The sequence below is a fragment of the Aulostomus chinensis genome, chromosome 16, assembly GCF_037954235.1.
Source record: "Aulostomus chinensis isolate RoL2024-O1b breed Wild chromosome 16, RoL_Achi_v1.0, whole genome shotgun sequence".
NCBI lineage: Eukaryota > Metazoa > Chordata > Actinopteri > Syngnathiformes > Aulostomidae > Aulostomus > Aulostomus chinensis.
The window spans coordinates 25,950,299-25,973,598 of record NC_141335.1 but is presented as its reverse complement, the minus strand read 5'-3'; the positions used below and the strand labels follow the sequence as shown (position 1 = coordinate 25,973,598).

At 46.2% G+C, this 23,300-nt stretch overlaps 1 protein-coding gene across 10 annotated transcripts in view; it reads left to right on the top strand.

Moving 5' to 3' along the window:
• The window catches only part of LOC147247999 (microtubule-actin cross-linking factor 1-like), a 98,033-nt gene that overhangs the window by 16,796 nt on the left and 57,937 nt on the right, over positions 1–23,300 (top strand). For 9 of the 10 annotated variants that reach the window (XM_086181182.1, XM_086181184.1, XM_086181181.1 and 6 more), the window contains exons 5-18: positions 2,645–2,706; positions 8,313–8,402; positions 11,388–11,465; positions 12,713–12,805; positions 19,141–19,307; positions 19,503–19,615; positions 19,697–19,803; positions 19,882–20,001; positions 20,253–20,348; positions 20,435–20,562; positions 22,177–22,270; positions 22,358–22,512; positions 22,595–23,054; positions 23,155–23,283. In XM_086181182.1, the coding sequence (XP_086037308.1) occupies positions 2,645–2,706; positions 8,313–8,402; positions 11,388–11,465; positions 12,713–12,805; positions 19,141–19,307; positions 19,503–19,615; positions 19,697–19,803; positions 19,882–20,001; positions 20,253–20,348; positions 20,435–20,562; positions 22,177–22,270; positions 22,358–22,512; positions 22,595–23,054; positions 23,155–23,283 (1,892 nt within the window). Of the gene's footprint in view, positions 1–2,644; positions 2,707–8,312; positions 8,403–11,387; positions 11,466–12,712; positions 12,806–19,140; positions 19,308–19,502; positions 19,616–19,696; positions 19,804–19,881; positions 20,002–20,252; positions 20,349–20,434; positions 20,563–21,858; positions 22,082–22,176; positions 22,271–22,357; positions 22,513–22,594; positions 23,055–23,154; positions 23,284–23,300 lie in introns of those variants that run through there. The other variant, XM_086181189.1, reaches the window with a different exon arrangement.

The window sequence follows — 23,300 nt, the reverse complement described above, 5'->3', positions numbered from 1 at the left end:
ATTCATTTCATTCCTATATTTTGTTTATTTTGCTCGTCTTCAACTTAAAAACACCAAGTGCACCTTAAGTTGACAATAAATCTGATAAATGAGCTATAATACATCGCAACTTCTGCAGCAGTTAAAAACCAGAACAACCGTGACTGAGATGTGCCGACTGAAGCCTTGGATTGTGGCGTAATCATTTTTAATAATCACGTTCTTAATAAATATGTGGTATTTTGATGACAGCAGCCACTGAAGAATAAAAATGAAAGAAAATAAAAGGACAAAAAAGTTTATACCTCCCGAACACAATTCATATATCTTTTATATCACATTTTATATTTGTTAATCGTATTCATAAATACATTTTTTAAATCTATTAACTATATCTGATGTTTTCGTTTCCTTCTCTAAGCTGCCAAAGTCTGCGGTACGCTGGCCGACGATTACTTAATTTAGCAATCGGCTGAGTGATTTTTGAGCAGCAACTATTTTGATAATTTTTTTTCAGTCATTTTTCCACAGCAAAAGTAACAAAAATTGTTTGGGCTTAAAAACTTAAATGCATCTGCTCTTTCTGTTCATTTCAAAGCCAGTGAAGGCATCACCTGATCACCATCGCTGTCTTAGCATTTCATCAACTAACTCATGAATCAGTTCCTTGAGGTCGATCAGTGGTAAGGGATTGTTGCTTGCAGCCCTAGTAGGACCGATCCCCTCAGTTTCCAGGGTTTTCTCAGCTGACGGACGCGGCTCAGCACCTGTAAACAGTGGAAGCTCAACGATTCCTCTGAGCAGCGTCCATGAAGCGCGAGTTTGTCCCGAGTCATTTCTGCTGTAGTAAAACATGTTGTGCATCTTGACAGCTACACGATAATCACTGGTTAAGACTTATTCGATCACGAGCTGTTCTGTCACTAGAAAAGTGAGTCCTGCCAAAGACAGCTGAAACCGCCCCTGAACACGTTGACTTGGGACTTTTCCTTTTTTCTTTAAGCAGAAGGACTCATTTCTTCTGTGGCTTTGAGTGAAGCTGTTGAATAAACACTGAACCCGATCTGAAAATAGTGAGAAGCTATGGAAAACCTGACAGGACTCGTCCTGAGTGCGTGGAGAGGAAAAGAGTCGCGGCTGCCCTAGAGGCTGCAGGCGGGTAGGGAAGAGGAGGGAGCCTGTTCGTGCTGCCTCAGTCGCTCCTCCACATCCATCTACCTGATCCTGGATCCTCTGGACGGCCGTCAGCAGCTTGTAAAGAGGATGAAGTACCTGCGTGAGAGGGAGCTCAGAGCTCACCTGGTAACTCTGATGTGTTGCATGGGTCAGTATCCGCCTCTTCTAGTTGGTATCGTTTAGTCGTGTCTGTGCTTGCTCCCGACTATTAGTGGTAACGTCTCCTCCGGCAAACCTTATTTAATTACCTGAATGGAGGTTCTTCTATGCTGGTGTTGTGGTCAAAGGTCAGCTGACTATCATCCACGGTGTTGGCAGGTGGAACGTCACGCCGTAGAAAGGTACAGCTCTAATGTAACTGCTCGCTTCCCGTGTGTGTGTGTGTGTGTGTGTGTGTGTGTGTGCGCGCGCTTGTGTGTGTGTGTGTGTGTGTGCGCGCGTGTTGACTACTGGAGGTTTGGGACTGGCACGCTGTAAGCAGGGAGATGAGTCATAGACGTGGCTTGATTCCTGCTCTCTGGTTGGAAAAACACAGCGAGGAACAGAAGTTCAAAATAAAAACATAAAATCTGGATTTCTTTTCTTTTTCCTTGTTCGCTTACATGCCGGGATAAAATCTGTTTCCGCTTTCTGTTTAATTGCATCCTCCTGTATGTCCATGAATCACTCACTGGCTGCTGGAAATCAGGTTGCTATGGAGATGGGAAACAAAAAACATGTGGTCAGTGGCAGAGAGTGATGCAGTTCTGGTCTTTGGTGAATCTTTTCCTCCGCTGGGATGTGTGGTATATTTCAGTTTCCCCGAAACTTTAAATAGAAGACAAACCTAAACAAACTGAGTGTGAGCGACAGGAAGAGAGGATTTAGCAACAAAGCAGAAGTGAAGCAGATCTTACGACTGCAACATTCTTTTCACTTTCATTGAAAAATCCCTTGAAATGTTAAAATTGTGATTTGTTTATGCAAAGGACTTTTCTTCGGTCTGTAGAAAAGGATGCGGAGCCTGGACGTCCCTGTTGTTCCACACAGTTGTGTTTTGATAATTGTCCTTCAACAAGAATCACACCCTCCTGTGATTTCAGCTTTGCTGCTGGCCATGTTGTGATTCCAATTAAGTTCCAATTAACTGTACAACTCTACTCAAAATGTCACTCTGGTAAAAATTAAAGTTTCTACAGCATCTTAGGTGATGTGCACACCTTTCTGTCTTACTTGCCATTTCAGGGTGTATTCTGATCCTGTTGTCATTTTTGAGAAGTATGTGTTGTATTTTTAGTACTGTTGAAAGCAAAAATCAGTCCCTTTTTATTTGAAACCAAGCAGGGTGTAGTTTGAATGTGATTCTTCTCCGTTCAGTTACCAAATGCAGCCGATCGCAGCAAAGCAGGGTGCGGTTGGGAGAAATCTGTGTGACGAAACACATCTGAGGGGCCTGATGCCTCTGCAGTGTGGCGACAAGAAACTGACGTTTTTCTTTTATCTTCCTCAGATGAAAGAGACAGAGTACAGAAGAAGACATTTACAAAATGGATAAACCAGCATCTGATGAAGGTAACAACCAATCAGTCTTTGTGTATTTTTCATTTTACCTTTCCAGTACTCACTAGTAGAAGTCTTGAGCTCACCAAGATACTCTTTTCTTCCTGTATTCCTTCTTTGCGGGTCCAGAATGCAGAAAGAGCCAGCAACATTGAAGCTAATGGAGCTAATAGCTAAGGAGACTGACGGCCAACAACAGTAACAAACTATCAAATCATCATCCGCTATAATCCAGGTCATCTCAGTAACCGCAAACTAGCTAACTAGAACACGTCTGGTCCAGTGCTTCCGTGAACAAGTGGGTCTCGTTTCTGAATTCTGAGACAATTTGGCACTGGAGAGTTTGTAACGTGGTCGTCATTTTGCTGTTCGCCGTCAGTCACCAGTAGCTACAAGCTAACAGAAATGATTGGATCTTCCTGGAGTTAAAGATGGAAGTCACGCAGGAGGGAAAAACCTTTCCATGAGCTTAACTCGCTAATTTGTGAGAACAGGAAAGTTTCACTTAAAGACTTCAAGGATCAGCAAATGAATTTCCTTTCATATAAACAGTGCGTTGGAGAGATGATGGCAACAGTAACAGTTAACAAGCAGCCCCCCCAGACAGGCACACACACACACAGATGTTGTCGAGTCATTAAGCAGGACTTGTGCGCCGCTGCAGTAACAGGTTGTGTTTTGTTGACTCAGGAATTTGAACGCTCACTGTGGCGTTTAATGTATCTGTGGTATTTAATGGAGCACAGAGGAAGTCGGGCCGGCGCTGGCACGCCTCGTCCGACTCACCCTGCCAAATGATTCTCCACCTGGAAATCAAGCGTTATCATGTCATAATAATGGATCGCTGTCACATTAATCGTTATGTCTTGAGTCAGAAACTTGTACAGTGACACTCATTCATTTACCTCACTATCATTGAAAGGAACACAGCAGCTTTGTGGGTTACACTCATGTCCATCATCGCCTGAACAGGACAAGAAGACAGAGTCCTGTCTGTCCTCTCTGCTGCTCCAGGGAGCTGAGACCCATGCTAGTTAGCTTAGCTCAATAAATGGTAGTGGTTGGGAAGTGTTAGCTTAGCTCAATGAATGGTAGTGGGTGGGAAGTGTCAGCTTAGCTCAATAAATGTTAGTGGGTGGGAAGTGTTAGCTTAGCTCAATAAATGACAGTGGGTGGGAAGTGTTAGCTTAGCTCAATAAATGACAGTGGGTGGGAAGTGTTAGCTTAGCTCAATAAATGACAGTGGGTGGGAAGTGTTAGCTTAGCTCAATGAATGGTAGTGGGTGGGAAGTGTTAGCTTAGCTCAATGAATGGTAGTGGGTGGGAAGTGTTAGCTTAGCTCAATGAATGGTAGTGGGTGGGAAGTGTTAGCTTAGCTCAATGAATGGTAGTGGGTGGGAAGTGTTAGCTTAGCTCAATGAATGGTAGTGGGTGGGAAGTGTTAGCTTAGCTCAATAAATGGCAGTGGGTGGGAAGTGTTAGCTTAGCTCAATGAATGGCAGTGGGTGGGAAGTGTTAGCTTAGCTCAATGAATGGTAGTGGGTGGGAAGTGTTAGCTTAGCTGAATGAATGGTAGTGGGTGGGAAGTGTTAGCTTAGCTCAATAAATGGTAGTGGGTGGGAAGTGTTAGCTTAGCTCAATAAATGGTAGTGGGTGGGAAGTGTTAGCTTAGCTCAATAAATGGTAGTGGGTGGGAAGTGTTCGCGTACTCCCACTCAGGTTCCCAAGCCTGCAGTTCCTCTTCTGTCTATTCTGGTTCAAGTAGATGAAGATCTCCATCTTGGTTTATCAGGAGTAGTCCTCCTGGTCCTCCTCATCCTCCTTGTCCTCCTCGTTCTCATTGTCCTCCTTGTCCTCCTCCTCAGAGTCACCCGGTTTTAGCAGCAGTCGCTGTCATATTCAGGAAAATAGTTCTGATTTTGTGTCCGTCTCGAAAATGAAGATGTCTTGTAATTTCTGACTGTCAATTCATAATTAATGAAATGTGCAACCCCAGTTGGCAAAGATGGAGAAAAGTGTATGTCGTGCTTTGGCTGAGCTGTGCTAACACTTCCCACCCACTACCATTCATTGTGCTAAGCTAACTTTTGTGGGTCTCAGCTCACTAGAGGAGGGTCTCTAGCTTCTAGGCCAGCGGTTCCCAAACTTTTACCTCCCTCTATATCCCAACAGGGTTGACACCCCCCCGATCCCCCACACCTTTGGGAGAGAAAAAACGCAACAATGCTGCATGCAGTGTGTAGAAGATAACTTGTTCTACACTTAATGAATAGCCTGCATTTAGTTATTAATTAATATGTCAGCTTCTGATTTCCAACTTTACAAAGAAGATTTTTTTATCTACATGTCTTTATTGTGTGAGGAAATCCCACTTAAAAACACTCCAACCCGCCATCACTTTTTTATCTGACCAACTCCTATTAGCAGCTCGCGCACCCCCAGGGGTACACACACCACACTTTGGGAATCCCTGTTCTAGATGGACAATAGGAGCTTTCCAAATTGATGGTGTGTTTCTTTCAGAGCATAAATAGAAAAGTACATTTTTATGACACTGGAAGGTACCGGCTGATACAAATGCAGTAGTTGATACCATGTGACCTGTGGGGTGGGCATCCTCCAGCCAATCGGTTGCCTCCCAGATAGCATGAAATGCAACATAAGCAATGAAATAATACGAAGCTGTAACCCATCCCACAAACGGTGTCCCTAAATGTACGAGCATGACATAGAAATCACGTCCGTGCTGTGACTGAAAGAGCTGGAATTAGAAATAGAAGGTAGCGGCTCCAGAGCGAGGAGAGCAGGATGTGTGGGTGGAGGAGGAGAAGCTGCTGTGGGTTGAAAGCTTCCGGCCCTCGTTCACACTGGTCGCTGTCACATGACTGGTGGGAGCTGCTTTCTTCTCCCAGCTGAGGCGTGGTTTCTTTTCTGTGACCATGATCTTCCAATCGTGACAGAAGCCGGTCCTGAAGGTCAGGTGAGGGTCTCTGCAGTGAGATCCAGATTTAGTTTTTCCGTCTCAGCTGCCGAGGCTGAACGGATACACACCTGCACACATGATCCAGTATAGACCACACCTGTCGAGACATGACGCAACATGCAGATCTTCACTTGTGGATTTTATTATTAGTATGATACAGTATTACTGTTGCAAGAGGAAATCCAGATAGACTCACAACAACCAGCAGAATGGGAGAGAGAAGGTGGCGCCGTGGTGATGACATCACTTTAGGACTCTCATACTGGAAACAATCAATTGTTAATTGTTTATCAGGAGTTTTGCTGTGAGATGGTGTGGTCCTCTGAGGTCCTGGTGATGGAATTGGAGCGTGCAGAGGAGCGGGAAGTGGAGGATCATGTTGATGGTACATTTCACGCTTGAGTTTGAGCTGCAGGCGTTGATGCCCGCCCTCCTCAAGTCGGGTTGTGGCTTAAGTGACGCTGCATTTCACCACGGCAGCAACCTCTCCTGTCCCGGTCTCCCAGCAGACGAGTGAAAGCAGACCCGTCTAGGCGGATGAAACAAGACCAAATGTGTCTTTCTTCGTTTGAGCCGGTTGAAGGTTCGATAACAACAACAGTACAACAGAGTGAGTCGTGGTTTTGGGAGCTGGCCTCACATGCGGCCCACGAGAAATCCCAAGTGCTGAGTAATGTGGGCCTGGTTGACCCAATAACACCAGGGTGCAGGTCTATTTTGGCTCCGCAGCTGTGGCTGCTATCTGGGATTACAGTGCTGAAAGCCCTGTGTGAAAGCAGGTCAGCGGGCAGCGGCTGACTTCAGAGGGGCCTTATTTAGGACAAGAAGGAGAGGCGGCCCGCTGGAAGGAAAAGGCTTTGCTCTAGAGCTGTTTTGGGTCCGGCTGAAGTGCCTCACTGACTGTAGACGGGTGTGAGGGCGATGTCGCCGCAGGCGGCTCACACTGGTCTGCTACACTCAGGTCAGATACGCGCGTGACAGGCTGTGAATGAAACAGGTGCTTTGGTTTTGGTTCCTGTTAGAATCCTGGAAGACGTGGAGCCTTGGTTTGAGGCTGCTCTCATCGTTACCTGCAGGAGACGGTCTCTTTATTAGTCGCTTTTTCTCCCATTACATTTTTTTTTTTTTTTTTGTGGACAGATGAGGTTTCTCTGTACATAAATCCTCTCTGGCTGTGTTTGGCTTTTTGAATAAAATTTGATTGATTGACTGATTGATGTCCTGCCCTCTACACCTCACATTCAAAGACATGAATGTTGGTGCATGAACCCTTCATTTGTGTTAAGGTGAGCTACGTTATGATCAGGACAGGTAGAGAGACCTGGACCCGAGACCTGGACCGGAGCTGTCACGCGCTTCAGCTCCAGACTTTGCTAACGTTCATGATGCTGATGAATGTCACAGGTGGGAGTCACAGACTGTAGGACCGCCACAGCTGCCCATGGAAGTGCTTTCATGCAATTATCATCTCATCCTCTTTTATGCATCACGCGTAAAAAGGCAAAAGACCAGGAATTAGATGTTTAACCTCTGTTTTTTTGGTCCACATTATTTGATAATCAAAATAAAACAACAAGTAAATGCAGTCTTAGCTGAGAGAGTCCAAACGCAACTGTTTGAATAAGAATATCAGTATTTGAAGCCAGAGGGCTGATAAAGTCTGACAGGGTGAAGGGTTGTGATGCGTTGCTCTAAACTGTTGACACTCTGATATTGGATTTCTGCAACTGAGAGAGGGACACTTTGAGCCGCTAGCTTAGCCTGGAGCTGCGTGTACGGTAGTCTCTAATATTGGTGTAAAACCAGCCAGACTCTCCTGGATCCTGCCAGCTGACCCATCCTAGCATCACCCTCACATTTCAACAGCTGTGATGTGACCTGTTAGTGACCCCCGGGGTCAGCAGGGTAGCGTCCGGCCCCTCCCCAGCACTCCTGGGGGCGGGGCCTGTCATAGTGAGACAACACAGGAGAGATGATTTAGCTGAAATCTTTTACAGCTGAATGGTGTTCATCAGTTACCAGATGACAAAGTGCATCCACATGTAAAATGTTAAAGAAGAAGTGTTGGAGGCATCAGATTCATAAAGCCTGAACAAAATATAGTATATAAATGATTGGGGCTGGCAAAGTAAATTATTAATTGAAAATAATACTACAGTTAATTGTGCCCTTGCCTCTCGCCCCCATGCGTGGCGTCAGCTTGTAAATGGAGAGCTGCGGGGAACCAGTGGAGGGCAGCAGTACGCCGCAGCTGCGGGATGGAAACTGAGGAAGAGGAGGCCCCAGGCGTCCCTGAACACCTCAGAGGTTCCATAAAACCACGGTGGAAGACTCCAGATGCTCTGGGGGTCACGTTGTGCTCATATCTGGGATTGTTATGAAAAATAAAAATGATTTCAAGATAATTGTATGTGTGGGTCAAAGTTTCCGTGTGCAGATATTGTGATATTTCTGTTACGTCTGTGTCAGAGTGAAGTGTAACAGCAGCGATAAATGAAGCCTCTGAGACTGCATATCAAAACACAAAGCAGTCGTTCTACGTTGTAACTGTCACCCAGCAGTTGTGTCATAACCATAATGATAATAAATGTGTTGATCATCTGCTCACATGGAGATTTGTGTCCTGTGTCCACAGGTACGGAAGCATATAAATGACCTGTACGAAGACCTGAGAGATGGACATAACCTGATCTCGCTGCTGGAGGTCTTGTCTGGAGACACACTGGTGAGTTGACGTTTGAGCTCCTTCTTAGGTTGATTGGGGTTATTTTTAATGTAACTCTTGTGCAGGTTTGACTTCGGGGAGCTGCATAGCTCACGTTTAGCTGCCTGGCTCCAACTCAACTTTTTTCCCTCAGTAATGTGAAGGTATAATTTGGGATGTAGCTAGCAGCATCGTCAGAGAACAACACACCGTTTCCAACAGATAATAATCACAGCGAATAGACAGTGACTATGTAGCAGCTGTAGAGCAAATATTCCCTTCCCAGCCAGAAGCGTGAGATTGGGACATGCACTCACCATGAAGGCAGAAATAATTAGATGCTATTGTGTCTGACCAGCTGGATGTGTAAATTAGCAGCTGTTCCCTGAGAAGTCTTCTTTGTCAGTAGAAGTATTATGTTCACACCTTGTGTTGCCCGACAGAAGTGGCCAAAGATCCTGTTTATTTTCGTCATATCAAACACTGTGTGGCTGGGTTTTGTTTCTGATCGAGTCAGGCAGTAATTTCGCCCGACTGGGTAGCGAGCCTAACGCTAGCTGGTGGGATAACGATCTCTGCTTCTGGTAATTTCTCATAATTAACATGGAGGAATAAAGTTTAACTTCTTAACCAGCTTCTTTTTTTTTTAACTCACTAATGGCCAAAAGCTGCCTTCACAATAAGTGACATGAACTGAAAGCATGAAGTGTCTCATGGAGGCCACATGGATGGAGAGTTTCGTTACATCACAAGCAGAGTGCAGGAGGAACAGAGCCCATGTGGCTGGACAGTGTAAAACTACTCTAATAATACTACTCCGCAGACCAGCCCGGGAGCTTTTACTGCAGTATCATGAATGGTAACGTTAGCTAGTCTCGTGAGTCTCTGCTGAACGAGTTCAGCTACAGCATCAGTGTCTCATTGGTCTTTGACTTTCACAACAAGGAGATTGATTATTGTCACCAGCAGTATTTCTCCGGAGAGCAGGGGGATGCATGTATTTAAAGTAGTATTTGAATGAGTTGGGAGAAGGCCAGTGTGAAGCAGCTCATAGAGTTTTTCTGTGTACATCTGGGAATTCTTTATTTGCAGTTGTTTGCAGGCAGAGAATACAGGAAGTTTGAACCTGTAGCTGTAAACCTCAATCAGAGCCAGGGAGTCCTGAGGTGCTGCTGCATGTTCTCACGCAGTGTTTCCTTCCTCAGTGAACACGCCATCCATGATAGTACCGATGTACTGATTTAGTCTGTCCAGAGCCACGTAATACTCTCATGGTGCGATGTGCCTCACATGTATTTGGGAGCCCCCCCACCAGTGTGACTAACTCTCATTGTCTTAGCCATCCAGTTTCCATTCTGTCCCCCTCTGCCTCCTCCCTCTTCTGTTCTGGCCCCCTCGGTCCGTCCATTGTCTGATTCTGTTTGATTTGGCTGCTGTCTGTGTCCATGTCTTCCTTTCTTCCCCATGTGTTGCCTTTTCGGTGATAAGCGAAGGGAGCGAGATTTTCTGAAGACATTGCGGTTGGTGAGTGGGACAGACGCATGTGCGGTTGAGCAGCATGGAGACACGGTGGATGATGATGATAAGGGGGTACGTGTGGACTGACTCCCACCCCCTTGTAACAAACTAACGTCAGCGCGTGCTGTGAGCAGTTAACAGGAGTGGAGAAGCAATCCCGCTGTAGACCTTGTCTGACTGTAGTCCTGTAGATATTCTAGCTTCTCCACACACTCATCATGCCCTCCTTTCACAACATTTGTAATCGATGATATTAATGAAGTTTTCTGATCTGCAAATTATTCAACCAGATTATGTTGATGATGTAGAGGAATGAGCCCATGATCTGAAGACCCAGGCAACATCTTGCTTTATCTCTCTTTTGGCACGTCGACCCCCCAAAGGCATTAAAGAATCAAACAAAGGGATACCTCATCAAAACAGTGCGTTTCTCCTAAGAAGTGCTCACAAGCAGCTGTTGGGAGCTCACAAAGACGTTTGTTTCGTAGTTGTGTCACAACTTTGTGACTCCAGAATGCAGAAAGAGCCAGCCACGCGTAGCTAGTTTAGCCGGCGTTAGCCGTCAGTCTCCATCAGCTTCAAGCTAAGCACATGTGGCTGGCTCCTCCTGCATTCTGGGGTTACAAGGAATTCATGCAGGAGGGGAAAAATGTCCTTGTGAGCTGGACTCCTATTAGTGAGTACTTGAAAGGCAACACACTTCTTCGGTGATGTGTAGCTTTTTCGAGGAAGCCGTGCAGCCTGGGTCTTTATAAACATTTCACTTCTCTCTGAAATTTCATGGAGGTGAGGACATTTTCCATCGTCTGCTTTTTGTATTCTGCTACTTTGAATCTCAAGATGACCTCATAAGCGAATGAGATTCACTGAATGATGCTGTAAATGGTGCTGCTTGGCTAGTGAGATCAGCAGAATGGTACGATTGTCAGCTGACGGACGGCTGAACGCAGCACAAGGCCTTTGCTGCCGCCGCCGCCGCCGCCGCCACTGCTGCTGCATCCTGGCTTCGTCACATTTTCCATCTCATTGCCTCATGCTGTGGCCTCTGAATGTCCATGTGCATTTGCTGCAAGAAATGGGACAGTTGCTTGAACAAAACTACATTCTTGTAAAATTTTCAAGATTTAGTGTTTTGCAGAACAGGAAACTGAATACACCCGTGTCATCACCTCTGGCTGCGTGGATGGGGACCTGGGGGGGGCACGCTGTTTGTCATCACATATCAAGAGCATGTTTGTACAGAAGGAAATGGTGGAAAATGTTCTGTATGTGAACAGGATGCACAGATTCTGATTGGACAGCTCGAATTGGCTGCTATTGTTGAGTCTTTTGTGTGTGATTTTTTTTAATGTCTTCACCAGACCAGATCAGAGGGTAAGACCCTGGAAGCACGTCCTGCGTCGTAGATGCTACCAAACGTTCACTAGTCTGTTCGCACACGCTGAGGAGAAGCTGATGACCACATACGTCTCCTCTTTATGTCCACAGCCTCGGGAGAGAGGGAGGATGCGCTTCCACAGACTCCAGAATGTACAAATAGCACTGGATTATTTAAAGAGACGGCAGGTAAGAATCAAAGTCAATTTCCAAGAACATGAAGCTCTGTTTGTTTTTGTTTTTGAGGTGAAACTGCTGGAAACCATCTTGGAACGGAAGATCTGACGATGTTGGTCCATCCTACCGACACAAATGACCTGTTACATGTCCTGACTTATCTTTCCTCTCGGGTCTCGATCATTACACAAAGAGCATTGGCTGATTGTTGATTTTAGAACTTTGAAGAACCTAAATGAGCGTTGACAATCCAGTATGGCTGAAGCTGTAGTTGCTCCGATATGTGAGGCCATGCTACTGTCAGTGCTCAACTCTGCCTCTTTCAGGATGATAAAGTTGATTGTAATGTGATATGGTCCTGCCCTCATTACAAGTGTGTCATCACCACATGTTAGAAATTAAGAAAAAGGATACATAGATATCAGAATGTTCTCACTCCCGAGCGTTGGCATCAGCCCCAAACATCCTCTGTCAGTCAGGCAAAAGCAATCAAACAGTGACCGAACTCGTAAGCCACAGTTCTGCTGCCATTCGTGATATTATGGTGCTGAAAATTCCACATTAGACGTCTGCACTCTTCGCAGCACCAAGTCTAAGCATCACGTCACAGGTTACAGCTGAATCACATGACTGGTAGAGGTCTCGCCTGTTGGAGTCTATTAAAACAGATGTTTTCCTCCTGAAGCACACGGACAAACACGTGGGAGTGCAGGTACCAGCAGGGGACGTCAGACTCCCATCCACTGGACTCCTGGCTTTTTCTCCCTGAATAGATTATTACAGTTAATGTGACAAAAATAGTAACAGCAGCATTTCAGGAGCACCGACTTCAAATCCCATCAGAGGTTTTCAAAGAGCTTTGATTGGCCTCCCCTCCCCCGCCACAGCCAGATGTGATGTAAGATGTGAGACAAAGGAGTCACAGATGCATGCAAAGCAGTATATGCTGCATCCCGCACACGCGTCCGGACATCCTTGTTATTTATCAAAAACAGTTTGAACTTCAGCTGTGGAGGAAGAGGAGGAGGAAGAGCTCCCACATCTCAGCTGTATTGGGCCACAGTTGTGTCAGAACTCTGCAGGACACCAACATGCTTCCTTCACATAACTGCGTGACTGTTGCGCCACCTTGTGGTGCTCCAGAAATGGGACAGTATAGGTTTATACTACTCACCTGATTAATACACCAGATAGATGCCACAATAAAGGGGATTACAGCACATTTCAAAAGATATTAATCAGATGTTCCTGGTCATCAGGTCAAACTTGTGAATATCAGGAACGATGACATCACCGATGGGAACCCCAAACTGACCCTGGGATTAATCTGGACCATCATACTGCACTTTCAGGTGAGTCTTCATTCATGCTGTGTACTTTCCATTTCTTTGTGTCAGATGATTTTACTTGACGTGCTGTTGAGCTGCTCTGTGGAGTCTCGTGTGCATCAGATTTTCAGCAGCCACTCATTTCTGACCTCAGTGGAAGGTTTGAGGATATCAGAGCAGCTGGAATGTCTCCTGCCAACAGACGGTGTCACATGACAGCATGAGGTCATGTCAAATGTGCTCTAAATGATAGCTTTTAAGAGTCACTCAAGTGACATGGATGTTTCTGCTTTTGACCACTAGGTGTCAAAACTGTGCAGCACAGCAGGCTGAATGTTGCAGCCGCTCTCCGAATCACTGCTGCACATGTGGTCGAATTAGAGATTTATACCTCTCACTTGTACTTGACCTCTTGTTTGCCAGTCTGAAGTCAGAAAAATGAAGCTATAATTGATTGAAATGTTGATTTCATTTCATTTTAATTTACGATTTGAAGATTTGTGGTAGTTCTTAGGCTTCCATGTGCCCAAGGCTGTTTCTCTCTGAAGGTTCTGGAAAAAAAATGTTCTCTTAGGCGATGCTTTTATTGACGAAGTGACCCAAGTCAAAATGGTTAGTGCGTGTGTGTGTGTGTGTGTGTGTGTGTGTGTGTGTGTGTGTGTGTGTGTGCGTGTGTGTGGGTGTGTGTGTGTGTGTGTGCGCGCGCATTCGTGCGCGGAGGCCAAGAGTCCAGGTGCTAGCAAGTCTTGCACTATCTCTCCCAAATACATCTGGAGACGTCTTGCAGCGCATCGTTAGTGTCTTCGTCCCAAGCGTCAGGACTTCTAGTCTGTGTCCTCCAGATTTAAGATGGTCATGAATTAGGGTGTTATTTTAGAACAAGGATGCGTCTGTGTGTGTGTGTGTGTCTCTGTGTGGAAGAAAGCAGCTAAGGTATCGTGGCTGACAGGTAGCGTCTGTGATGACGCCAACACCTGCTGCTGTCAGTCTCACGCAAGCCCTGGAGCGCTGGATCCAGCAGTGCCGGGCCTGTTTCTTCTTGATCAGGAGGGATGGCTGGGCGCTGCAGGAGGGAGGCAGGATACACTTTGGCTCCCTCATAAAAGAAGTGCTTACAGGAGATTGACATGTGTGAGCCTGACATTTCTTTAAACTTTAAACATGCTTTTTGGATGACAAGTTTGCTTTAAAGAACTGAAGTTATTTCTTGCTAAAGGTCAGAAGTTGTTGTGGGACATTCTGTACCTGCTTTTCTCACTGCTGCAGGCTGCAAATGGTATGAACGTGTATGAGTAGTGAACACTGTGTGTGTGTGTGTGTGTGTGTGTGTGTGTGTGTGTGTGTGTGTGTGTGTACTCCTCTGTTTGACCTTGCCTCTCCTCCTCATTGCTGATTTACTGTTTTACTATTGAAGTTTTGTGACATGGCAGCTGATACGGTGATGTCATCAGCTGCGTTCCTCTCAGACAGGACCAGCTGTGCTCAGTGTTGTGAGTGACTGAAGCATTTTAAACGGACCTTTTCGCACCGGGCCAGCCTGTCGAAGTTGCTGATGTCAAATTGAGTTTCTCATTCAACTCTAAACTGCTGGCACGCACTCGGTGCTGGTGACTGTGTCCTCTGCTGCACGCCTGCTAGCACCTCAGGTGCACGTGCTGCATGACTGGCAGACAGGACAACGAGGACTGATTGAATCAGACTCTGGAGGAGATGAGACGGGCCACGCTGGAGAGACGGGTCAATGAATCCGACTCTGGAGGAGACTGATAGGCCGGCTACACTGAACAAGACAGAATGATGAATGAACGTTTCTCTCCACTAGACGTCAAAAACAACAAGTCACTATCAGTCAGATTTGGTTTTTGGGTCGACGAGCCAGAGAAGTTTACTGAGTTGGCGTCTGTGTGATAATTGTTCACCTGATGATTTAATTGTTCAAACATGAGAGTCAGTCAGAGTTCTGAGCTTTTTGGTGCTGACACTAGCAGGATTTATCAGAAGGGGAAAGGCACTCCGAGGAGGGAGACTGAGAGTCGGTGAACCGCAGGGCACAAAGGAGAGGGAGTGGTGTTAGCTTAGCTACCAGCATAACTGCCTAAAGTGGAATTGAGAATCTTTCCAGACGCAGGCTCTCAAACGCAGCCCCGACTAAACTGTCACAACTGTCGACTTGAGTGTGTTGAAAGTTTGATATTCAGGGGGCAGATTGTCACGTTTCTACTGTTTATCAGTCAAATTCTGTGGTGTTGTCATCGTGTATCAAAGAGTCAAAGGACAAAGGTGATACAGGTTGGAAATGTGTTCCAGCATCAGCTGGAAGGAAGTGATGCAGTGAGGAGTGGCTCCGCCCACCAGTCTCACCTGAGGAGCTGATGAAAATGTGATAAAACACTATCGACAGCTGGTGTGTTTTGCCCTGATTGTCTCACAGTTTGTGTGTGTGTGTGTGTGTGTGTGTGTGTGTGTGTGTGTGTGTGTGCGCGCGTGTGTGTCTATATTATACAAACGTGTGTCAAACAAATATTCATGCTTCGTTCTTTCTTTTATGGTACAGCTTCATTAAGAATAAAAACTAAGCCTGTTGTTGATTAGCTAACAAACGTATTTGTATGCTTTTATTTACTGCTTTGCTTCTGATAAGCAGCTGTGAGGTCCACGAGCAGTCGTATCAGGTAAACGTGTGTTTGAAGTTTGAACTGTCAGGTGACTTTGACCTTCATGGGGACATCACTGGTGAGCAGATATTGTGTGCACAGTTATTTTTAGTGCTGTGTGTGTGTGCGTGTGTGTGTGTGTGTGTGTGTGTGTGTGTGTGTGTGGTGGGTGGGGGTTACATTAGATGGACTTCTAATTACAGAGCTCTGTGACCATCATATGATTGTTCAGTGGGTTTTGACAGCTCTGTTGGCTCGTGTCGTGTCTTATAATTGTGTCGTACTGGTGTTATATGGTGTATCAGTTCCTGCTCTGTGTGTGTGTGTGTGTGTGTGTGTGTTGTGTGTGTGTGTGTGTGCCCCCGTGTGAACCAAAGTTGTGGTGATCTGGTCAGATAATAGTGTTTGTTTAAACCAGTGGCTGTGAGCCCCACCTCTGGCTCGGCTATTGTATGTATCTTGATTAATAGACAATGTGAGAGCACGATGTTGTCCAGCTCGGATTTGACCTGCTCGCCTCTGTTGTTCCGAGCGGCTGGGACTCCGTCTGGTCCACCCTGCCTGTCCAGAGCACACAAACTTGCTGAGCCAAAATTTCTCTCAGCATAATGGGTGTCCATCCTGCTGCAGCTCTCCACTCACCCTCACATTTATGACTTCATTCAAATATAAAGCAACCTGATAGGCTGCTGAGATGTGCATGTGTTCACTCAAGCAGACCAACCAGTCTCAAACAGGTCTGTGCACAAGTTTCCCTTCTTGCTCAGCTGAGAACGACCAACACGTGGGTCACGTCTGTGTGAGTGTTCATAATGTTTGTGCTGGATTAGCAAAGCCAGAGAAATGTTTCAAAGGTCAGGAAGGATTCCAGTGTCAGACGAGCAAGCGAGCGAGTGATCGGGAGAGGAGTGCAGACAGAGGGAGAGGGAGAGGGAGGGAGAGAGTCGCTGACCAGGTCTCAGACAGAGTCAAGCTAAGTAAACCAGGTAAAGCTAAGGGTTCTCATACTGGAGGGGTTTTGAATCTGGCTGCCAGGCTGTTGGTCTCTGCTCACTGGATCCCAGCATGAAAATGGTTGGTCAGGTCAAGTTTAGGAGCAGCTCACTGGGGACTAAACTGTGTTGATGAGGAAGACACAGCGTGTTGGACAACCATGGGGAACATCTGTGGCTGTGTCCGGGGCCCGAAAGAGGAATGTTATATGGACCCCAAGAAAGCTCCGCTCAACCCTGGATCCAAGGAGCTCAAAGGTCGGCGCTACTTTCAGAGAAAGAAGACAAAATCTGGCAAGATGCCTGTGAGTGAGGCCCAAACAAGTGGAGCCATCTGTGACAAAGCTGACGGGGACACAGAGGAGACCCCTGCAGGTCTGGACAAACCTTCGGAGGTGGAGAAACGTCAATCCTCTCAAAGTAGCATCAGTACAGGTGTCTATGTTGGAGAGGTGCCCGTTGTTGTCTCCAGAAATCCCCCTAAACAGGACAACAAGAGGCCGTCTGGCAGGTCTGGAAGGTTTCCCAGAGGCCAGGCAGATGTTGATGCAAGCAGGTGGTCGGTGGATGAGAAGCTCCACTGCGTCACCACTGCGTCTGCAGCTAAGGATGGTCTGCTAGTGAGGAAGCTGCTGCAGCGCCAGCTAAGGAGGGCTGTCAGTTTCGGAGCGGTGGAGCACATGCTGCGGACTCTGAGGGGCACCGACAGACCTGTGAGTGAGGAAACGCTTGCCAAGATAATATGGGACTCTCAGCCGCACAGGAGGAGGAGGCTGAGGGCCCACACCAGCTCCGGTTACCAGGAACCTGCCAAATGTGTTTCCAGCCAACAGGAGGTAAACAGGAACAGGTTTTTTATAGCCAGCAAAATGTGAAGTACGGTGGTTGATAAGTGCTGCACAGAACATGAGCTCAGCTGCAGAGACCAACCGTGCACCCGTCGAATTTCTTGAAAAAAAAAAAGATCTTTTGACACTTGATTCAAGACAGAAGTGCCTTACACGAAGCCCATAATCAAGATGTTATTTAAAAATATTTGACTTATAAGCAAAACCTTTTTGTATTTGCTTGTGTGAAACATTCAGTCAAAAAAACAGAAAAAATAATCTGATATTGAGTGTAACACTGTTAACTTTTGGATTAGAAATTATCCACATGAACTTGTATATACTCATATACTTTCTTACATCATGCTAAGCTCAACAGTTCTAGAAACACGTAGAAGTGTGATATCAGCAGCACAACCTTTAAATACAGTGGTATTTACTAGTATTTTGCTCCACAATCAGATGTTTCTGAAACTTGTGTTAATATTAATATGTGGATGAACAGTTACAGTGTGCTGACATCCAAGTAGCAGCCCTGTTTGTCCTGTTATTAGACCATTAAGAAACATTTTATTGGGATCAAAATAGCTGGTAGGTGTTGCACGACGGCGTAACCATAGTAACCGTAGATGGTGGCTTGTCATGTGTTGGGTTTTGTTGTTGGAGTTTCAGTTTCATGGAGCGCGACAATGCTAACAATGCGATGTCATTGGGAATTCTTTTAGCTTTGTCTGCTTCTGGTTTTTGTTCTGGTGTTGCTGCTCATGGTCTGTCTCATGCTGACTGAGGAGTGTCCGCTGTGTGGCGTCACCATGGTAACGTAGCTGGTGTGTTACAGGTAAACACATGAGTAGTCCTGAATGGGGACTATAGATATAAACGCCTTATCACCGGTGTGTTTCAACCTGCCAGCAACACAGTGGAACTCAGCCTGTGATGTCATCACGATCGAGCAGTGCTGTAAAAATATTGAGTAACTTATTATACAACTCCTTCTGACCTGCTGACCTTTCCGCCATGCCGTGTTTTAAATGTGAAGAGAACGTTTGAGGAACGTCTGCTCAGTTGGACTTTGTGTGTCTAAACCTTGAATCTGTCTGATTCAGAAATGTATCAAAGATGAAAATGTGCTGTGTTGTCATAGAAACGCAGGAGTTGTTGTAATGCTGCATTCTGATGCTGAATGTGGTGTTGATACTGGAACCTGCCGAAACAAAGTACTGATCCAGGACCAGAACAGGATCTGTTCAGCAGCTGTATTTCCTATCACACTCTGTTCTGAGCGTGGGTGAATGTGATGATGTCATCACGATCATGGCTACGTCTCCTCTGACAGCTGTCATCCACGCTCACGTTTGATTGGTGGGATTCTTCCATGTTTCAAGCTCCGTCTGACTCGTGTTCGGGATCAATATTGATTGATCTCCTGTAATATGATTCGGAGATCAATGAGCCCCCTGGGAAGCGGCAGGGTCCTGCCCCAGGGCTGCATATTCCCCACATCCATCCACATTTTTTGAATCAGTCTCATATCAAATACACACATCATCATGAAGAAATCTTGACATCACGGTTATCGTTCAGGCTGTGCAGTAGAATCAATACAGCGATGTATTGATTCTACTTATGGTACTGAGTTGATCGCTGCCCCTCCAGTATCACACGCCATATTCCGGTATTTGGACCAGTGTTTGTGTGCAGGTTGTGTTTTCAGCTCTATTTTGAAAAGTGCCAGTAATTTCTGTGGGATATTGCAGAGTTTATCCTATCACAGCCGATCCGGGTCAGACCATGTTGTGACTCAGGTATCGTGAGGTGTATTGAACGGTGGTGTCCTCGGGCCCAGTTCCTGGTCACGTGACGTGATTCTTTCCTTGTACTGACAGATCTCAGAGATTCATGTGACGGGGGAGTCTGAGGACATGACGGCCAAGGAGCGGCTGCTGCTCTGGTCCAAGCAGATAACCGAAGGCTACGTAGGCGTGAGATGTGAAAACTTTACCTCCTCCTGGAGGGACGGAAGGCTATTTAACGCCATCATTCATAAATACAGGTACAAAAACACTCAGAAAAGTGCTTCTTTTATCAGCTCAGAAGGGCGCCAGTGGGTGCGGTCGCCTTTAGTGACTGTTTCTGTAGAATCAGATTAAATATAAATGTTTTAGCTTCATTGTATGGTTGTTTTTCAGTGTAATCCATCAATCTTCTCTGCTTTGGATTGTCTTCTCTTCCATCCTCTGTTTTCCAGGCCAGACCTGGTTGACATGAGTCGGGTGTCGACACAGACCAACCGATCCAACTTGGAGCAGGCGTTTGGTGTGGCTGAGCAGCTGGGTGTGGCCCGACTGCTGGACCCGGAGGGTGAGATTCCTGCGCAGCGAGTAACCCACTCAGCTCACTGCCGTGGGCTGCCTTTCTGACCCTGTTCACTTCCTCCATCAGATGTAGACGTTCAGTCCCCTGATGAAAAGTCCGTCATCACGTATGTTTCAACGCTGTACGACGCCTTCCCCAAAGTACCTGATGGAGCTGATGGAGTCAGTCCCAACGTAAGAGGATCAGCTCACCTACAAACTCGCCCAGTAAAAAGTTCTGAAAATAGCTGACGATCACTTTGCTCTGAACAGGATGTTGATATCAAATGGGTGGAGTACCAGAACATGATCAAATACCTCAGCCAGTGGATCAAACACAACGTGGCCGTAATGTCCGATAGATCATTCCCCAACAACCCTGCAGAGCTCAAGGTATCGTACTTCAACAAGGTCACCGTGAATATGTGATATTTTGTGTCGTAGTGGCCTTCGACCTTGCACACTCGCAGCTCCGTGAAGGCTGAAGAGTGGTTGCCTTCTTCAATGTTGCATCTGCTAATCTGGTGCCGAGAGCAGCAGCGCTTTCGTCAGTTTAAGGACAAATTCTTCTAGATCCCGTTTGTCTGCTGTGCTGATGTGGTGTGGAGAGAGACTTCATTCTGGATCATTTCTTTCTTTTCCAGGCACTTTATACACAATATCTGCAGTTTAAAGAACATGAAATCCCCCTGAAAGAAAATGAGAAGACAAAAATCCAGAATCTCTATAAAATGCTGGAGGTACGCTGACGCACAAGAACATGGCTCTGATCACACCGATATTATGTACTGCAGCATAATAGTGGTCTTGTGTGTGTGTTTGGCAGGTGTGGATTGAGTTTGGGCGTATCCAGTTACCGCAGGGTCACCACCCCAACGATGTGGAGAAGGAATGGGGAAAACTGATCGTTGCCATGCTGGAGAGAGAGAAGAGCCTGAGGCCTGAGGTGGAGAGGTATGTGGAGCCTGTTCATGCGTCCTCTGGCTTGCTTCAGCATCACGTGATAGTCGTCTGATCAAATCCTGCAGAGAGGTTACCTGACATTCAGAGATCAGACTTGGTTGCTGCTGAGAGACGTATAGCTGCTGTTTCCTGTTGCTGGAAAGTACAGAATGTTCAGGTGATGTGCTGCTTTTCCATAGAACTCATAGATGAAGGAGAAAATGTGTTACATGAGTCAGCAAAACAGAACCTGAGGCTGGTGCAGGACTGCAGCATCATGGTGCAGGACTGCAGCATCATGCTGCTGATGTTACCACGACAACTCAAGCCCAAGAGTTTTATTGTCCTCATAAAAGTAGAAAACCACTGCTCTGTGGAGGGTGAGACGATATGTCCTGGTCAGATCGACTGCAGCTGGAGCCTGTTCATGATCAGGCTGAATTTCATTCTACTGTGACAAATGTCCCATGAAGCTGCAGCAAGCTAAGCTGTAGCTGGTCAGCTGAGCTAACATTAAAGAGGTATGCTAACCTCAGTGTTAGGACGTGTTCTCAGGTGGAAACGTTTGATGTCGTCGATCCTGCACACAAACGCTGCATGTTTTTGCAGGTTTTTATCACCAAGAGTTATGAGAAGTGATCCACTGGTACTGGTACTGGTGGATGGTACTGGTGGATGGTACTGGTGGATGGTACTGGTGGATGGTACTGCTGCTGTGTTTATGGCTCAAGTGTGAGTCCAGTCTCAGTTCACGTGTTTGTGCAACTTCTCTCAAGTCTGAGCGTCTCCGGGACACCAGGACACAAAAAAGATGTGACAAAACATTTATAAAAGACTTTTATTCTGATCTAGTATTTTAATTGAATATCTGGACCTTTGGGTTCAAACTATTTTTGTTAAAGTTCATCCTCAAGTGACCTCAAGACTTCTGACTCAGGCTCAGTCAGGCTCCAGACAGTTTCCGTTGGTGTTTGTTTGCAGGGTGGATCTTATTTCCATGGGAACTCTGAGCACTCAAAATCCTCTTTTTAGAGTGTGAAATTATCTTGAAAATAGTTTGGACAAGTTTACATATCCATTCCTGCCTTTGTGGTATGTAAACACACCGTATTTATAGGTGTGGTTAAACTCTTGCCAGCCTTTGTTGATATGAAGGTGCACTGCCTCGACCTGCAGCTTCATTTTGGTTTCCTGAGGGTAGAATATTTTTCAGGGTGGGATTCTTCACACGCTCCTCACCTGGCTGTGAAAGTATAAATCCGAGCAAGTTGAAATCTGTTCCCTCAGTTGCGCGTCTGTCAAGGTTAGTTCGAGGCTGTGGTCCTCACAGACGAGGTGGAGGAGGTGGAGGTGGAAGGCACGAATGGAAGTAGCAGCAAAGTAAGATGGCATATTTGAGTGGCATCTCGTCTGTTAGCAACAGCAGTTTCACCAGCAGCTACGGTTCCAATGACACCGCCCTCAATGGATCGGAACCTTTACAAATTAACAGCTCTGTCTTCCTCAATAATAACATCACCTATGGATCCAGGTGAGACGATGCTCCGGGGTGTCTCGTTACTGTTTTAGGGGAAATGACAGAAACTGTGAATGAACACAATCAATAGGTTGGTTTTGTTTTTGCAGGCTGGAGATGTTGCAGCAGATCGCTAACAGGGTCCAGCGGGACTGTGTTAACGGCGAGGACAAGCTGGCGCTGGCGAGAATGTCCCTGCAGTCTGTAAGCGTTGCACAAGTTTAGTTTGACTGTAGTAAACAACTTTGATTATACAAGATTTGGTTTGAGTTGTCTTTTCTTCTTTTTTAGGATGTAAAACGTCTGGAGTCTGGTATTCAGTTTCTGAATGAAAGTGAGATCGCTGGCTACCTGTTGGAATGTGAGAACATCCTCAGACAGCAAGTGGTGGACATCCAAATTCTTCTGGATGGGAAATTCCCCTTCGCAGATCAGCTTGTCCAAAGGTCAGAACTTGATTCTTTTGCAAATATAACACACACGAGTTCCCTGCATATCTAGACATCTTGTGTTGTCTTGTAAAAACAGGGTGTCCAAACTGCGGGACGACCTCCTGGCCCTGAGAGCTGAGTGCTCCTCTGTGTACAGCAAAGGCCGCACCTTGACAACAGAGCAAACCAAAATGATGATCTCAGGCATCACTCAAAGCCTGAACTCAGGCTTCCCCCAGAACTTAAACAGTAGCCTGACGCCGGCCCTCACCCCAGGGGGGTTGGGTACCCCCGCGTCCACGTTCACCTCTAGCCTTACACCTTGCCTGACCCCATCCTTGTCCCCCTCCTTGACCCCCGGTCTGCAGCCTGCATCAGTGCAGGGCTACATGGGGAGTGGTGGCGGCGGCATCGACCCAGGCAGCCTCATGCATTTGAAACACATGCAGATCCGCAAGCCCTTACAGAAGTCGTCCCTGGCAGACCCCAACATGACGGAGGAGGAGGTCAACATGAAGTTTGTTCAGGACCTTTTGAGCTGGGTGGCAGAGATGCAGGTGAGCAGTTCAAACTTTGCTGGGCTCAGTTTTGATCTGGAATTTTGCACCTTTAAAAAGTTACTGTGCACTAAAATATCTCTTAAAATCTGTTTTGAAGATGCAGTTGGATCGTTCAGAGTGGGGATCTGATTTGCCGAGTGTGGAAACACATTTAGACAACCACAAAACTGTTCATAGAGCCATTGAAGACTTTCAAATGAGTCTCAAAGAGGCCAAACTCAGTGAGGTGAGAGTCGGCCGGTT